The 18,920-nt window shown below is 36.6% G+C and overlaps 1 protein-coding gene across 11 annotated transcripts in view; it reads left to right on the forward strand.

Annotated features, from left to right (window-relative positions):
• The window catches only part of STAU2 (staufen double-stranded RNA binding protein 2), a 295,810-nt gene that overhangs the window by 161,009 nt on the left and 115,881 nt on the right, over positions 1-18,920 (forward strand). For all 11 annotated transcript variants that reach the window (XM_057734230.1, XM_057734236.1, XM_057734228.1 and 8 more), the window contains one exon: positions 7,166-7,470. In XM_057734230.1, coding sequence (XP_057590213.1) covers positions 7,166-7,470 — 305 coding nt within the window. The remainder of the gene's footprint in view (positions 1-7,165; positions 7,471-18,920) is intronic.

Consider the following 18,920-nt stretch of genomic DNA (forward strand, 5'->3'; position numbering starts at 1 on the left):
TGGATTGGGTTATTTGCTTTTTTGGTATTAAGCTGCATGAGCTGCTTGTATATTTTCGAGATTAATCCTTTGTCAGTTGCTTCATTGGCAAATATTTTCTCCCATTCTGAGGGTTGTCTTCTTGTCTTATTTATGGTTTCTTTCATTGTGCAAAAGCTTTTAAGTTTCATTAGGTCCCATTTGTTTATTCTTGATTTTATTTCCATGATTCTAGGAGGTGGGTCAAAAAAGATTTTGCTTTGATGTATGTCAGAGTGTTCTGCCTATGTTTTCCTCTGGGAGTTTTATAGTGTCTGGCCTTCCATTTAAGTCTTTAATCCATTTTGAGTTTATTTTTGTGTATGGTGTTAGAAAGTGTTCTAATTTCATTCTATTACATATAGCTGTCCAGTTTTCCCAGCAACACTTATTGAAGAGGCTATCTTTTGTCCATTGTATATTCTTGCCTCCTTTGTCAAAGATAAGGTGCCCATATGTGCGTGGGTTTACCTCTGTGCTCTCTGTTCTGTTCCGTTGACCTGCATTTCTGTTTTTATGCCCGTACCATACTGTCTTGATCACTGTAGCCTTGTAGTATAGTTTGAAGTTGGGAAGCCTAATTCCGTCAACTCCATCTTTCTTTCTCAAGATTGGTTTGGCTATTTGGAGTCTTTGTGTTTCCATAGAAATCCTAAGATTTCTTGTTCTAGTTCTATGAAAATTGCTGTTGGTAATTTGATAGGGATTCTGTTGAATCTGTAAATTGTTTTGGGTAGTATAGTCATTTTCACAATGTTGATTCTTCCAAACCAAGAACATGATATGTCTCTCCATCTGTTTGTATCATCTTTGATTTCTTTCATCAGTGTCTTATAGTTTTCTGCATACAGGTCTTTTGCCTCCTTAGGCAGGTTTATTCCTAGGTATTTTATTCTTTTTGTTGCAGTGGTAAATGGGAGAGTTTCCTTAATTTCTCTTTCTGCTCTTCCATTGTTAGCGTATAGGAATGCAAGGAATTTCTGTGCATTAATTTTGTATCCTGCTACTTTATTAAATTCATCGATTAGTGCTAGCAGTTTTCTGGTAGAATCTTTAGGGTTTTCTATGTATAATATGTCATCTGCAAAGAGTGACTGTTTTACTTCTTCTTTTCCAATTTGGATTCCTTTTATTTCATTTTTTTCTCTGATTGCTGTGGCTAAAACGTCCAAAACTATGTTGAATAATAATGATAAGAGTGGGCACCCTTGTCTTGTTCCTGTTCTTAGAGGGAATTCTTTCAATTTTTCACCATTTAGAATGATGTTGACTGTTGCTTTGTCATATATGGCTTTTATTATTTGAGATCATTTCCTTCTATGCCCATTTTCTGGAGAGTTTTTATCATAAATGGATGTTGATTTTGTCAAAAGCTTTTTCTGCATCTATTGAGATTATCATATGGTGTTTATCCTTCAATTTGTTAATATGATGTGTCACGTTGATTGATTTGTGTATATTGAAGAATCCTTGCAATCCAGGAATAAACCCCACTTGATCATGGTGTATGATCTTTTTAATGTGCTATTGGATTCTGTTAGCTAGTATTTTGTTGAGGATGTTTCCATCTATATTCATCAGTGATGTTGGCCTGTAATGTTCTTTTTTTGTGATATCTCTGCCTGGTTTTGGTACCAGGGTGATGGTGGCCTCGTAGAATGAGTTTGGGAGTGTTCCTCCTTCTGCTATATTTTGGAAGAATTTGAGAAAGATAGGTGTTAGCTCTTCTCTAAATGTTTGATAGAATTCGCCTATGAAGCCATCTGACCCTGGGCTTTGGTTTGTTGGGAGATTTTTAATCACAGTCTCAATTTCCTTACTTGTGATTGGTCTGTTCATATTTTCTGTTTCTTCCTGGTTCCGTCTTGGAAGGTTGTACTTTTCTGAGAATGTATCCATTTCTTCCAGGTTATCCAGTTTATTGGCATATAGTTCCTTGTAGTAGTCGCTCATCATCTTTTGTATTTCTGTGATATCTGTTGTTACTTCTCCTTTTTCATTTCTAATTCTGTTGATTTCCATCTTCTCCCTTTTTATCCTGATGTCTGGCTAATGGTTTATCAATTTTGTTTATCTTCTCAAAGAACCAGCTTTTAGTTTCATTAATCTTTGCTGTTGTTTCCTTCATTTCTTTTTCATTTATTTCTGATCTGATCTTTATGATTTCTTTCCTTCTGCTCACTTTGGGTTTTTTTTTTGTTCTCATTTCTCTAATTGTTTTAGGTGTAATTTTAGGTTGTTTTTTTCGATATTTTTCTTGTTTCTAGAGGTAGGACTGTATTGCTATAAACTTCCCTCTTAGAACTGCTTTTGCTGTGTCCCATAGGTTTTGGGTGGTTGTGTTTTTATTTTCATTTGTTTATAGGTATTTTTTGACTTCCTCTTTGATTTCTTCAGTGATTTCTTTGTTGTTTAATAACGTACTGTTTAGCCTCCATGTGTTTGCATTTTTTACAGTTTTTTTCATGTAATTGATATCTAGTCTCATGGCATTGTGATTGGAGAAGATGCTTAATACGATTTCAGTTTTCTTGAATTTACCAAGGCTTGATTTGTGACCCAAGATGCGATGTGTCCTGGAGAATGTTCCACGTGCACTTGACAAGAAAGTGTATTCTGTAGTTTTTGGATGGAATGTCCTATAAATATCAATTAAGTTGAGATGGTCTGATGTGTCATTTAAAGCTTGTGTGTCCTTATTTATTTTCTGTTTGGATGATCTGTCCATTGGTGTAAGTGGGGTGTTGAAGTCTCCTACTATTAGTGTTACTGTTGATGTCCCCTTTTATAGCTGTTAGCATTTGCCTTATGCATTGAGGTGCTCCTATGTTGTGTGCATAGATATTTACAATTGTTATATCTTCTTCTTGGATTCATCCCTTGATGATTATGTAGTGTCCTTCCTTGTCTCTTGTAATAGTCTTTACGTTAAGGTCTAATTTTTCGGATATGAGTATTGCTACTCCAGCTTTCTTTTGACTTCCATTTGCATGGAATATCTTTTTCCATCCCCTTACTTTCAGTCTGTGTGTGTCGCTAGGTCTGAAGTGGGTTTCTTGTAGACAGCATATGTAAGGGGCCTTGTTTTTGTATCCATTCAGCCAGTCTGTGTCTTTTGGTTGGAGCATTTAATCCATTTACATTTAAGGTAGTTATTGACATGTATGTTTCTATTACCATTTTCTTAATTGTTTTGGGGTTTTTTTGTAGGTCTTTTCCTTCTCTTGTGTTTCCTGCCTAGAGAATTTCCTTTAGCAATTGTTGTAAGGCTGGTTTGGTGGTGCTGAATTCTCTTAACTTTTGCTTGTCTGTAAAGCTTTTGATTTCTCCATCGAATCTGAATGAGATTCTTGCTGGCTAGATGCTGTAGGTTTTTCTCTTTCAGGACTTTTGTTATATCCTGCCATTCCCTTCTGGCCTGCAGAGTTTCTGCAGAAAGATCAGCTGTTATCCTTACAGGTTTTCCCTTATTTGTTATTTGTTACTTTTCTCTTGCTGCTTTTAGTATTTTTTCTTTGTATTTAATTTTTGTTACTTTGATTAATATGTGCCTTGGTGTATTTCTCTTTGAATTTATTCTCTATGGGACTCTCTGCACTTCCTGGACTTGATTGTTTCCTTTCCCATGTTTTAGAAATTTTCTGCTATATGCTGTTCAAATATTTTCTCAGACCCCTTCTTTTTTTCTTCTTCTTCTGGGATACCTATGATTCCAATGTTGGTATGCTTAACGTTGTCACCATGGTCTCTGTGACTGTCTCCCATTCTTTTTATTCTTTTTTCTTTTTCCTGATTGGTGGCAGTTATTTCCCCCATTCTATCTTCCAACTCACTTTCTCGTTCTTCCGCCTCAGTTATTCTGCTGTTTATACCATCTAGAGTATTTTTAATTTCAGTTATTGTGTTGTTCATTACTGTTTGTTTACTCTTTAGTTCGTCTAAGTCCTTATTAATTGTTTCTTGTATTTTCTCTATTTTGTTTTCGAGATTTTGAATCATCTTTACTATCATTACTCTGAATTCTTTTTGAGGCAGTTTTCCTATTTTCTCTTCATTTATTTGGTCTCATGGGTTTTTACCTTGCTCCTTTGCCTGCAAGGTGTTTCTTTGTTTTCTCATTTTGTCTAATTTATAGTATTTGATGTCTCCTTTCCCTATGCTGCCTAGTAGTAATTCCTCTTGTTTCTGCTCTGTGCCCCCTGTTTTGGGGTTGGTCCAGTGTCTTGAGTAGGCTTCCTGGTGGGAGGGTGTGGTGCCTGCTTTCTGGTGTGTGGATCTGAGTCTTTTCCCTCTGATGAGCAGGGCCATGTCAGGTGGTGTGTTTTAGGGTATCTGTGAGCTTAATGTGGCTTTAAGTAGTCTGTGTGCTGATGGGTGGGTTTGTGTTCCTGTCTTGTTTGTAGTTTGGTGTAAGGTATCCAGCACTGGCCGTTGCAGACAGTCGGGCAAAGCCAGGTCTTAGACTCTGAAAGAGGGCTCCGTGAGAATTCTCTGCAGTTAATCTTCCTTGTGGCTGAGGACTCTCTAGTGGTCTAGCATCCTGGATTTGGTGCTCCCTCCCCAGAGTCTCCAACTTGACTTCTGGTTGAGTAATCCAGACTTCAGAGGTCACTTGTCCTGGCCAGTTGTGTCAGGATCTTTGCAGTCCTTTCTGGTGTCCAGGGTCTTCTGCTGGTGTTCAGCTGGTTTTCTGTGGGAATTATTGCATCTTTTGATGTATTCCTGATACATCTGTGGAGAGGTATGCATTGCATGTCCTTCTACTTTGCCACCATCTTTTCCCCCTTAAAAGTGTATTTTTAAAACACAGTGTTCAAAGTAGTTTCCTCTGGCTAGTGAAATTCATCTGTATTTTTTTCCAGTGCATATGTTTTCTTTTTAATTGTTTTTGTTGAAATTTTTCCTGAATATAAAGTGAAACTAACACAAAGGTATAAAGTAAATCCATAAAATAGGATTGATGTGTTATTTTAAGCTGGATAATTTATTTATTTATTTGGCCCACCCACAGGGCACTCAGAATCTTAGTTCCCCGACCAGGGTTCCATTCTGTGCCCCCTGTGGTGGAAGCGCCAAGTGCTAACTACTGGACCACCAGGAAATTCCCATATATAAATTATTTTTTTAAAGCAATTCCTTTCATGTTTTAATATGTCAGGATAAAGTCCCCTGGAGCTTGGCCCCCTCCAGCCTCCTCCTTTCCACATTGCAGTTCGCACCTCCCTCTCCTTGCTCGAGTGCTGAGGTTTCCCGGGCTCACTCTGCTGGTCCCTGCATTTGCTTGTGCTGCCTTCTGCCTTCAGTTCTCTTCCTCCTTGGCCTGGTTCTCCTCATCCCTTGAAATGTGCTGTCAGTACCATCTCCAGGCAGCCTTTCCTGAGCTCCCAGTGCTTCTCCTTTCCCACTCCCACTGCTCCGTAACCCATCTCTACAGAGGCACCTACCACATTACGTTATGTGTCCCTTTCATTTTCTTCTCCCGAGAGACTGAGGGTGACCTGAGGTCAGGACAGTTTTGGTTAGTGCAGTGTCTGAAACCTAGCAGTAGCAGTAGGAAATTAACTGGGGTGTGTGTGTCTGAACAATAGAAATAAAGATATGATGGGATCAAAGAGGCCAGAGTATTGGAAGAAGTGTGAATGTATTTGCGTGACTGGAGCATGGGGTCTTCACGATAGAGAAGTAAGGAGGAGCTAGATCACTGAGGGCTTCATATGTCAGCCTGAGAAGTTTCGATTTTTTTGTGTAAGTGATGGGGAGCCAGTAAAAACTTTAAAGTAAGAGAATGGCTAGCCTTAGCATTTCCCAGAGTGTTAGATGTTATTAATGTTATGTGAAAAGCCTGGATGTAAAATAAATTTGGGAAAACGTGGGTTAAACCGAGTTGAATAGATTTCTGTTCTTTTGGGCTTCTCAGAGTCTTTGCTGTGCTAATGTGCATTTTTAATCCTCCAAAAGGGATGTTTGTGTGTAATATAATTTTTGTTATATTCCTGATTTATTTATCATGAAACCCTTATATTTCGGGACAGTGTCCTAGAACACATTTTGGGAAATGGACACCGGGGAGACCAGCAGCAGTGAAACTTTTAGTGATTGTACAGTAGCCCCCACGAGAAACACTTGAGGGCCTGAACCCGAGGTTAGTCGTGGCAAAGGGAGAGGCAGGACCAAGGGAATTAAGTTGTGTCTCTCAGAGCATGTTCTCCAAAAGTGGTAATTTATCAGTACTTTTAAAAGATAATATCATGATATGAGAGTCTTTCATATCTGATCCAAAGATATTAGAACAAGCAGTGTGAAAAGTGGTTTGAAACATCTCTGAGACAAATGGCTGTCCAAGAAAAGTGCTGCTTTTATATGTTTACAACCCTGCCAACTGATGACATAGCCCCAGGCTCGCTCCTCTTGATGTTAGAACTTGTGTGTGGCCTGGCTTGAACTAATGCACTTGATGATGACGTGGCACAGTCTAGACTGCTCTTGGTAGCTAGCTCTTTGTGGGTGAGTCAGAGGGTTGCCTTGAGTCTAGGTCAGGCGGCTGAGCCGATGGATGGTGGTATCCTGCTGAGGTAAACCAGATAGGAGATGGTTTGGGGAAGAAGATGCTGTGTCACTTTTGACATGTGCATGAGGTAGAGTTGACAGTGGGACATAGGGGAACACCAGTAGGCCATTGGATATGTGAGTTTGTTCTACAGATGATTTGGACTGACCTAGCCTTCATTTTACCTGCTGTGTCTCAGTTGCTGTGTATGTTAGGGATTTCTTGTCTCTTTGATGAGACCATAAAATATTAAATTGCAGGGTGAAGACCCTGCACATTCCTAATCTTATCCCATGTTGCACTCCCACACATCCTTTACCCGTGTCCCTCCACAGCTTCCCTACCATGTACACTTTCCCCTGAAGTTACTTCTGTGGTTTTTTTAAAGCAATGATTTTAGGACTATTGAAACATATATTATTCGCCTCCAAATAGGAGACTACAGTTGCCTCTGCAAATGTGGGGAAGCTGCTGGCTGGACAGTGTTTCTCACTGCTTTGTTACTATATCAAGTGAAATCCTTGAGTTAATAATGCTATAAAATGTTTCTGTTTCACTTATTTTAAGTGTAATAACAATGTTCCTTTATTTTACTTATAGCTCCAAAAGGAATTCTTCATTTGTCTCCTGATGTTTATCAAGAGATGGAAGCCAGCCGCCACAAAGTAATCTCTGGCACTACTCTAGGCTATTTGTCACCCAAAGATATGAACCAACCCTCGAGCTCTTTCTTCAGTATATCTCCCACATCGAATAGTTCAGCTACAGTTGCCAGGGAACTCCTTATGAATGGAACATCTACAGCTGAAGCCATAGGTTTAAAAGGAAGTTCTCCTACTCCCCCTTGTTCTCCAGTACAACCTTCAAAACAGCTGGAATATTTAGCAAGGATTCAAGGCTTTCAGGTATGAATTAAAAGCAAAAACAAAAACAGGAAAACAAAACAATCCATTTAGCCCCAAATCCTTCATCTCTATCCATCAGAAAGCTCATTCTTGCCTGCTAGTGTGACTTCTATGCCACTTACATTGTAAATTATTAGGAACACAGAGGACAGAAATGAGCCATGTCCACATGCCTCATTGTAAAGATCTTTCATTCTCTCCAGTAATTCTTTTGCTGCCTGGCTCTCTTCCGTATTCCTCCCTCCCTCCCTTCCCCCCCCTACTTTTTTTTTTAAACATTTTTCATTCTCTATTCTGTCTTCTGCTTGGTCTTGATTGGGTGCATCTATTCCCTCACTCTGTCTTCTCCAAACAGAAATTCTGCCTTCATACATTTGGTATTAGTGTTCAGCACTAAGTCCTCCCTCATTTTACAGTAAGGTTGAGTTTTTCTAATGGTGGTTTTCTTTCCATAGCAGTTTTGAATTTGACATTCTGTTGCTAGGAATGCTTGAGGTATACCACTAAGGTACAACATCCTAGAAGTCTGTTATCTTAGGAGTTAATTATACATCGTATTAGAACAATAATAAATGCTTTCTAGTTGTTTGAGGCATAAAAACATGTATTCTTTTCCTGGATTGTGTTTTGAACCGTCTAGGGTAGCACCTACCTCAGACGGTACCAACAGTTCTGTTTCACTGGGCAGTCCAAACCTAGCTAATAGTCCACTTGTGTATGTGAATTTGGGGCTGGAAACTTTTTTCCCCCTATTTAGTCGGTGTTCCCTTTGAGGGGAAAAGCCCAACAATCCTATGGTAGAACTTTTTAAAGAATTGTTAACTCTAAGAAGAAGAAAGACCTGTGTTCTGACTTCTTAGTTGCCTTGAAAATCCTGTCCTGAACTGTAACCACTCACTTGACTGGACGAACAGCAGTATGCTTGTGTGTAGAGAGAGCGGACTGCTCCCTCAGATTTCACCATTTTCACCCCCTTTTCCATTTTAGTCTTACTCCTTAAGACCAAAAACTGTAATTTCCTTTAGAAATGCTCTAGAAGATCTGTATTGTGTAGAATAATCATGTATTTATAAAAATTTTACAAATTTAGATGTAAGATTGAAGATCATGTGTTTTAGGGAGTATTTTGCATGTTTTTTTTGGTTTCCCTTCATACAAACCTGATTTTTTCAAATGTGTTGCCAGGTAGTTGTTAGTGTTTTTAATTAGACTATTAATATGAAATCTAAAAAGCTGTTACCAGTTTTTGGCTCTGTCATCTGAAAATTTAAACATTTAACTTAAAAATTAAAATTTTACGATGTTTTCATTGTCTACCTTAAGAATAACAATAAATCACTGTTTAAAATAAAAGGATCTTGATTCACACAGTTCAAGTACTGGGAAAAAAACGAAGTAATTTTTCGTTTTGTCTATAATCTGCGTAGGATGAACTAGAAATAAACTGTGCTGAAAAAGAATTCACTGTTTATTTACACATCTAGTCATTTAGATATGTCTGAAAGTAACACCGTGTTTGCATTTTACAGAAACAAAGCACAAATTGCATTCAAGCTCTGAATTAATTTTTTTGCTTGGAGATGTTACTATGGTAGATGTAATTTTGCTGCCAGAAGAACTGCTTAAATTTTAAAATTTGTATTTATTAATTCTTGGCAATGACAACTATAATTTTAAAATATCTTTACTTTATAATGTAGAATCTGTTTCTCCTATATATGGGCTGACTACTCAGACTTTTTTTTTTTTAAGCTTATGCTGAAATAATACACTCTTATTTATGGACAAGTTAAACATTTCCAAATTTGTGTTTGGTGATTTTTACATACTAATGAATATAAACAGAGGGTTTTAAAACATTACTGTGCTTCTTTGGTCAAATGAGCTTGGCGTTGCTATGAAACACTGTCGCTGACGTGCTGCAATGGGCTGCAACCTGCAGTGTGTGGTGAACAGACTGTGGGAAATGGCCTCGCGCCCTGTCAGGTCCCGGCACATCCTCATAATGTCACAGTAGAAGAGTCTTTGTGGTTAAGAGTTTTAAAGCCTATTTCTTCATAGGTGACTTTCTCAGGTATATTTACCTGGTAGAAAAACATGTAGATTGTTTCTATTTCTTAAATGTTTTAATTGGACTGTAGTTTAGAAATTATAGGGCCAGCTTGTTATGGATGACATGCTATTACGTTATTTTTATTTTTGGAATTTAAAAACAATATTCTTTTTCTGTGTTCCTAAGTTAGTACTTTTAAAATTTTATTGCTGTACACTGAGTAGATATTATTGCTTATTGAATATTGTATAAACTCTTCTTTGACCTTCCGTGCCCACTGACGTTTGATTTAAGCCTAGCAGAGCCATTGTATGTGACAGCTATATTGTATTACAAAGTAAAAAATATATTAGTGTACTGAAAACTACGTTGTTTTAACTTTTAAAATTTTTCATTAATTGAAATTTACAAAAAGCTTTTTTGCTCACCAGAATATAGGTATTAAACTCACATCCTTTTGCTTAAATCTACAAAATAATTAAAATTATTATACAGTTAAAGTTATTATTAATAAAGCTGACTTCGTAGGTCAGAGTATGACTGAACACTTGCACATTCTCAGTAATTCTCTTATTCTTGCTTGGGCTCACCTAAAGTTTTTAATCACATTGTAGATACAAGCCTTTGGATCTCTATCATAAATGTATATTTTTTGAAATTTTATTGAGTGCATTTTTATTATCTTCTTTTAGAACCTGTTCTTATTGATTTATTATTTTTTAGAAAAAGAAAGTTTTATATCAGTAATTCCTGTGAACTTCAGAGTTTGTCCCGCCAAGTTAGTAGACTTCTATAACTTCTATGCATTTCATAAAAATTCATTTGAAATATAGTTATGCCATAGTGTTCAGGGTTTCTTGGTGCTTACCTTGATACCCTTTAATTATAATGCCAAAATATTTCAAAATCATTCAGCCTTTTAAAGAGAATTGTTATGAAGAGACATTTTTGAAATGCTCTGCATTTGAGCTGAGGTAGAAGACTGTTTTGTTGTGTTATAATTTACATTATTCTAAGTTTTTACATCTTTAATATGCTTTTCCATACTAATTATATTATAATGAACTATAACAGTTTCATTGTTTAAATGAGTCATTAGAAAAATTATTAGATTGGAAGTTAAAATGAATTATTTTAGTAAATTATCCTTGATAGATGGATTTAATTTTAATCTTTTAATCTGTACCCCTCCTTGTGATTTTCATCCACTGAACAGTGTTGTTTTTAAAACCTTCAGAGTAAGATGTGATAAACTAGATTTGTTTTTCTCACATAAAAATGTAAAGAAGCGCTTGGTGTCTTAGTTAAGCCATAATTCGTTTATTTTATAAAAATCAAGGAGTGTTTTATGGGGGGCTTTTTCATTATTGTGAGTTTAAGATATTGGTGCCATTTTTAGCAAGATGAGAATGTCAGTGGAAAGCTTAGAAATATCTATTTAATTAAAAACTTTCTTTTCAAATACAATTCAAACATAGTACATTTCAACTATAATAAAATGTCTCCTTTTTTGAAGTAAATTTAGTATGATTATAGCAGACTTCTTTTATGGTTATGGGCTTCTTTTAAATATTTGTTTTTGACATGTATGACACACAGTATATTTTAACAATATGACATTAGTACATGAGATGGGACATGGGGAGTGGGGCTTGGCCAATTTGAGAATCAACCTTTTTCCTTTCTCTTTTTTCTTATTTTCCCTATACCTCACTTTTTGTATTCCGAATATTTATAATCAAAGTAGCTATTAGCAGCTTGTGTTTTTGAAGAGTAAGGGATCCATTTTTTAAAAAAGACCAGTTTAAGTAAACTTTTGTACATTTCTTTTTATTCCCTTTCCCAGAAACTTTTTTTTTCAGATTTTTATTGGATTATAATTGCTTTACACTATTGTGCCAGTTTCTGCTGTACAACAAAGTGAATCAGCTGTTTTTATACATATATCCCCATATCCCCTCCCTCTTGAGCCTCTATCCCAGCCCTCTAAGTCATCACCCATCATCGAGTTGGTCTCCCTGTGCTATGCAGCAGCTTCCCACTAGCCTTCTATTTCACAGTTGGTAGTGTGTATATGTCAGTGCTACTCTCTCACTTCGTCCCAGCTTCCCCCTCTCCACCCTGTGGCCTCAAGTCCATTCTCTGCATCTGCATCTTTATTCTTGCCCTGTCACTGGGTTCATCAGTACCATTTTTTAAGATTGCATATATATGAGTTAGCGTACAATATTTGTTTTTCTCTTTCTGGCTTTCTTCACTCTGTATGACAGACTCTAGATCCACTCACCTCACTACAAATAACTCACTTTGATTCCTTTTTATGGCTGAGTAATATTCCATTGTATATATGTGCCACATCTTCTTTATCCATTCATCTGTTTATGGGCATTTAGGTTGCTTCCATGTTGTGGCTATTGTAAATAGAGCTGCAGTGACATTGTGGTACGTGCTTCTTTTTGGATTATGGTTTTCTCAGGGTATATGCCCAGTAGTGGGATTACTGGGTCATATGGTAGTTCTATTTTCAGTTTTTCAAGGGACCTCCATACTGTTCTCCATAGTGGCTGTACCAATTTACATTACCTCCAACTGTGCAGGAGGGTTCCCTTTTCTCCACGCCCTCTCCAGCACTTATTGTTTCTGTCCGTTTCTAATAGGAAAAGATGGAGAAAAAAGTCATGCATATACATGTACTCCTCCACTTAGAAATACATTTTTCCTTCGTTTCTAATTTGTCCTTGAAACATAACTCACCGTGTCACTTATGAGCCCAAATTTCCAGCTACATTGTTACACAATGTATAAAGTGATGAGAAAGTACTCAGGACCATGAACAAAATACGTACGGGTTTGCCATGGGGTCAGGAGATTTCTGCTCTGATTAGTAGTCACTTCTTTAAGAGCTATCTTGGATTTAGCCTCTACTACTTTTCAAAGATCTTGGAGAAATTGGAAGAATTCTCCTGAAGGCTTGGTTTCCCTGTAGTAACCCCAAAACTCAGGTTTGTTCCTTCAGATGGGCAGCCTGCATTCATGCAAACTGACTTAGTGTCTGTTTTCTTTAGACCTTGATATACTTGGCCAAACCCTCAAGGGTATGCAAACCACACATCACATAACCATACTTCACAAAGACCAGTAGAATTACAGGTCAGTGTACTTTGCTGACATTTCCAACTCTTTAGAGAAAAATATTACACTTGAAGAAAGAAATCCTGATGCATGTGAAAACATACTGGGATGAGTAACAGCAGCACAAAGAAGACTCAACCAGGCCTCGAGTGAACAGTCCATTATTACTGCATGGACTATTCAGGGCTAATTCCACCCTAAATCACTGCAGAATGTAATCAGAAGGACAGAGATACTCATTTCGAGCCTTGATACACCAGCACATACGTAGTAAGAAACATATTTACAAACACATATATACAAACAAAAGAGCTGTCCTAACACAGTGACTCTGATGTGGGTCTGAAATGAACCACTGCAGAAAAAAATAATTGCCATTATGTGTCATCCCCAAGTAGGAATATCTGTAGCCCTTTCTGTTTGTATTGGAAGAGGTTTCAGGTCAACATGAGAATTCTATTCAGAATTATTTGAAAACCAATAATCAATCAGTTATTTCCTCAATCAATTTGAACAAAAGGAAATTATTTTTCATCTAAAGGTGAATTTCCCTTTAGCTAGAGAAGGTTGGCAATGATGTGATTTTTACTTAGTAACATAAAATTAATTGTAGTATCCATCAGGTGCCTTTATGTCAGGCTGGTATCTAGATACCTATGTTCATTCTATTGAAATTATCTATTTCCCTCTCTCCAGCATTCAGCTATGGCTGAGGTGTTTTTTCATCTAAAATTTCAGATGTATTGTTCTCTTCTCACCGAGGACAACTCTTGAGAAAGAGAACTGCATGTAAAAGATTTCTGCACACTGAAAAAAACTACTCTGACATACCAGGGCATTAGGAGATACATGAGTAAACAAGGAAACGAAACTAACGTTTATTGACTGCCTCATTCTGTATCAGATAGTGAAGAAGGCATTACATACATTATTTTATGACGCAGCAGAAGTGCCTGGTACCTTTTTGCTTCGTGCTTACCAATCTTTATTTTATTTTGATTCCAACTATTATATAGTGTTTGAAGCCTGATCCTTGAAGGTAGGACTAGTGTTCACGGTAGTCCCTGGTCTTCTGGGTATTGTTTTGGTTTAGTCATAGATTTCATTAATAAATTGATTTATGCCCTCCACCGGAGTCTAAGTCATTTAAGAATTCTCTTTTGAACTGGAAGGAACTATAGATTTTATTCAAAGATATAACTTTATGATGTGAATACACATTTGACGGACTACAGAAGTAAAACATCCTGTTAGTAATGCAGTGTACCCATTTCCACATAGAGAATTATTAGTTAATTTTAAACCCTTATAAATTTTACATTCAGGAGAGTTCTGCCATCTTGACATGGTCACATCAAACGGCAGATTTAACTGTCAGATGAGATATTTGAAAAACTTTTAAAATGTTTTTTATCTGTAGTATTGTAATTTTTTTAAGTATAAGGAAAGTTCAGAGTCAAGTCCTGTAGTGGAACATTTGAGAAAGCACGGACTACAGTTGGAAAAGGACACACAGTTCACAGCTTCAGAAACTCTTATTAAGAGAAAAATAGTAATGCATTAAGAATAATTTTCAGTAATTTCAGTATGTATGTAAAGAATTGGATGGATGTGAAGTTAATCTGGCTATTTATCATCTCATTGAATACTGAAATTGATTTAGCTGAAGAACTGGAAACTGGAACATTTGTTTATTCACTCTGGGCAGATACTTAATAAGTACCTACATATGCCGGTAGCATACCAACCAGTGGGCAAAGGAAGAGTTACGGTCAAGTTGAGGACAGACAGACAGGAAAATAAAACCAATATACAGAAGATTGGCCACTATTACAATTGAGTCTGGTCTCCAGGGATCAGTGTTTGAATATTACACAACAATTTAATTAAAAAACGTTAAATATTTGTAACATGCTACAGGAAATAATGTAGGTAATGCCTGCCCCAAATAATAAGTACCATTTAGGTGTAATATGGTAGGTGTTCACCTGAGGTATGATTAGCCATGTTAAGAATCGTGGATGGGAATGAAGAGCTCTGACTGAAAAAATTAGGAAGAATTCACAGCAGAGGGACATTTGAATAAGTTTTAAGAAGTACATAGACTTTTAAGGTGAATAAGAAGAAAAGGAATTGCAGGCAGAAGCAGTTGAGTACTAAAGACATAAAAGGGCACAGTGTTTTAGAAAATGCTTAAGAATTCAAACTGGAAGGCTGAGAAGACCTGTGTGTTGCTGAAAATTTGAATTTAGCTGTTAGGCAGAGACCACCAACTTCTTTTTTAAAGGGTAGTGACACTGGCTTTGTATTTTAGAAAGATAATTCTGTAAGCATGTGGAGGAGGAACTAGACGAAGGAGAGATTGGTAAAGTAACTTTGCTTGAATCCAGTAGAGAGATAGCAGAGATTGAATTAAGCAAAGCTAATGGTTGTAGAGGAGTGGGGCTGAGGTGCAGGTGTCCACCGTACAGCTGAGAGAATTAAATGATCTCCTGTGCTGACTTCTGTGAGGATGCTTTCACTGGCCTGGTCAGAATGGAAGCTAGATTTAAATGCAATGATTTAAAGTAATTAGAGACTATTTGAGGATGAATTGACCATTCATTTCAAGAATTTGAGAGTGAAGTGAAGTAGGAAGGTAATATGTAAGTTTTAGGAAACGTTTTATTTTTAGTATGAACGTGGTGAATAAACTTAAAGGAGGTTAATGAGTTGCATTTTAAAAGTGGCAAATTTGAGTTTCCTATAGGACTTTCAAAGGCAGCTGTCCAGTAGGCATTTGTCAGTGGGTCTGATGATCAGCAAGAGATCATAGCACACAGAGATTGGAGAGTCATCAATGTACAGATGTAATGGAAGCCATGGAAGTAGTTAAGACTGACCAGGGAAAGTTGTCAAAGGACTAGGAGAGATTCCTGAAGAATAGTAACAGCGTAAGGGGTTCATTCATTCATTAAGTCAACCAAAGTGTATTGAGCACCTGCCATGGGCTGGGCGCACTTTTTGGCACCAAGGATATAGCATAAATGGCAGTCAGGGGTTCTGCCCTCATGGAGCCAACATTAGGATGGGATTGTGGGGGGTGGGATGTAGAGTATGGCCATGGGGAAGGGAGCAGTGGAAGGACAGACAATCATATCTGAACATGTGATAAATTCAAATGGTTAGTCTCCTAAGGTAACAGTTACTTGGAAGTTAATTGGGAGATTATGATTTTTTAAGAGAAATGTGAGCAATGACTTAGTAGCCCCAAGTGTTGTATCAGATAACTATGCTTTTTAAATGTTTTGATCAACCTTATTGAGGTATAATTTACATACAATAATCACACCCATTTTAGGTATACAGTTTGATGAGTTTTGAAGAATGTGTACCACCGTGTAACTACAACTACACTCAAGTGGGAATATTTCTGTTAGTGTAAAAAATTCCCTGGTGCCTCTTTGTAGCCTGTTTTCCTTACCTCTCTGTGGCTCTGGGCAACCAGGATATCTTTTTTGTCACATAGGTTAGTTGTGCCTAAGATTTCATAAAAATTGGATTATACAGCATGAACAGTTTTGTTTCTGGCTTCTTTCACTGACTGTAATGTTTTTGAGATTGTCCTTCTTGTGTTTGTCAGTAGTTTGTTCCTTTGTATTGCTAAGTACTAGTCCATTGTATGCATATGTACCACAGGCTATTTATCAGTTTATCTCTTTTTTTTTTCTTTGATGCTCAAAGTCTTTATTGATTTTTTAAAAGTTTTATTTATTTATTTATTTTTTATTTTTATTTTATTTTTATTTTTATTTTTTTTGGGGGTACACCAGGTTCAATCATCTGTTTTTATGCACATATCCTTGTATTCCCTCCCTTCCTTGACTCCCCCCCCTCGAGTCCCCCCCATATCAGTTTATCTCTTGATGGACATTTGAGTTGTTTTCAGTTTCGGGCTATTATGAATAAAGCTGTTTGGAAATACCCATGTACAAGATTTTGTACAGACATGTTTCCACTTCTCTTGGAAAAATACTTGAGTGAAATTCCTGGGTCACATGGTAAGAGTATATACAAATTTACAAGAAACTATCAGATTATTTTTCAGTGTGTTGTATCATATTACATAGAGTTCCATACATTGATATGATCAGTGTGATTCTATGAAGGATGCAGTGGTATCTCATTGATATTTTAATTTGTATTTCCCTGATGACCAATAACATGCACTTCTTTTCTTGTGCTTGTTGGCCAATTGTATATCTTTGTAAAATTTCCACATCTTTTCCGCAGTTTCTGGTTGTGATTTTTAGAAATTATTGTGTCATCTGAGTTCTGTATACATTCTGGATACAAGTCCTTTCTGTTTCAGATATTTTCTCCCTGCCTGTGACTTGTCTTTTGATTATCTTAATGGCATCTTTTTTTTTTAGAACATTTATTAAGATATAATTGACATACAATAAACTGCATATATTTAAAGTGTATAATTTGATTTTTTTTTCTTATTAGTACTGTATGTATGGCAATCCCAATCTCCCAATTCATCCCACCCCAACCCCCCATCTTTCTCCATTTGGTGTTAATATGTTTGTTCTCTATATCTGTGTCTCTGTTTCTGCTTTGCAAACCAGTTGATCTGTACCATTTTTCTAGATTCCGCATATATGCATTAATATATGATATTTGTTTTTCTCTTTCTGACTTACTTCACTCTGTATGACTGCGTCTCTAGGTCCATCCATGTCTCTATAAATGTCCCAATTTCATTCCTTTTTATGGCTGAGTAATATTCCATTGTATATATGTACCACATCTTCTTTATTCATTTATCTGTTGATGGACATTTAGTTTGCTTCCGTGACCTGGCTGTTGTAAATAGTGCTGCAGTGAGCATTGGGGTGCATGTGTCTTTTTGAATTATGGTTTTCTGAGGGTATATGCCCAGTAGTGGGATTGTTGGGTTATATGATAATTCTATTTTTAGTTTTTTAAGGAACCTCCATACTGTTTTCCATAGTGGCTGTATCAATTTACATTCCCACCAGCAGTGCAAAAGGGTTCCCTTTTCTCCACACCCTCTCCAGCATTTACTGTTTGTAGATTTTCTGGTGATGCCCATTCTAACCAGTGTGAAGTGATACCTCATTGTAGTTTTGATTTGCATTTCTCTAATAATTAGTGATTCAATGGCATCTTTTGAAAAGCGGAAAAGAAGTTTTTAGTTTTGATGAAGTTCAGTTTTACATTTTTTTCCCATAAACTGTGCCTTTTTAGTCTTATCTGAGGAATTCTTGACTACCCCAAGATTGCAAAGATTTTCTCTGATTTTCTTCTAGATGTTTTATGGTTTATGCTTTTATGTTTAATAGTATCTGTTTAATTTTTTATGTATAGTATGAGTGAGAGTTGAAGTCTGTTTTTCCCATAGGATAAACAGTTGTTTCTGCACCATGTATGTAATGTGTTGTTTTACTCTAGGCTGCTATTAAGATATTCTGTTCATCTTTGGTTTCCCCAGTTTGGCTGTGCTATGTCTAGGATTGTTTTTAATCCTGCTTGGGATTCATTTAGCTTCTTAGACTAAGATAATGTTTCTCACTAGTTTTGAAAAGTTTTTGGCTAGTTTTTTCAAAAAAAGTTTTTGCTCTTTTCTCTTTTGGGATTCCAATTACATATATGTTGGGCCTCTTGATATTGTCCTTCAGGTCTTGAGACTGTTTTTCTCCATCTTTGGATTCTGTAACTTCCATTGATCTATTTTCAGATTTGCTGATTCTTTCCTCTGTTCTCTCCAATTTGCTGTTGAGCCCATATAATGAATTTTTCACTTCAGTTGTCGTATTTTTTTTAGTCTAACATTTCTATTTGGTTCTTTTTGTTGTTGTTCTGTTTCTTTGTTGTGATTCCATAGTCGCTGAGACCACATTTTTAAAAATTGTTTGACCATCTTTATAATAGCTGCTTTGAAGTCTTCATCATCTAAATCCAATATCTGGGCCTATTAGGAGTTAGTTTCCTTTTGACTACCTTATTTACACATGTGCAAATTTGTTTGAAATATGGACATTGTGGATAATATGTTATAGCAACTCTGGATCATCTTTTCTTCTGTAGATAACTGTTTTTCTTTTTTCTTTTTGGTCTGGTACTCAGTTAAGTTGCCTGGACTAAAACTGCAAGCTTTGCCTCCACCGTGGTGATATCCCTCAGCTGATATTTCCACTTAGTTCTTCCAGCTTCCAGCTGCAGCCTTTCCTCTTGCAGTCTTCCTGTGCCTACATGA

This window comes from Hippopotamus amphibius, chromosome 5 (assembly GCF_030028045.1).
Source record: "Hippopotamus amphibius kiboko isolate mHipAmp2 chromosome 5, mHipAmp2.hap2, whole genome shotgun sequence".
Lineage (NCBI taxonomy): Eukaryota > Metazoa > Chordata > Mammalia > Artiodactyla > Hippopotamidae > Hippopotamus > Hippopotamus amphibius.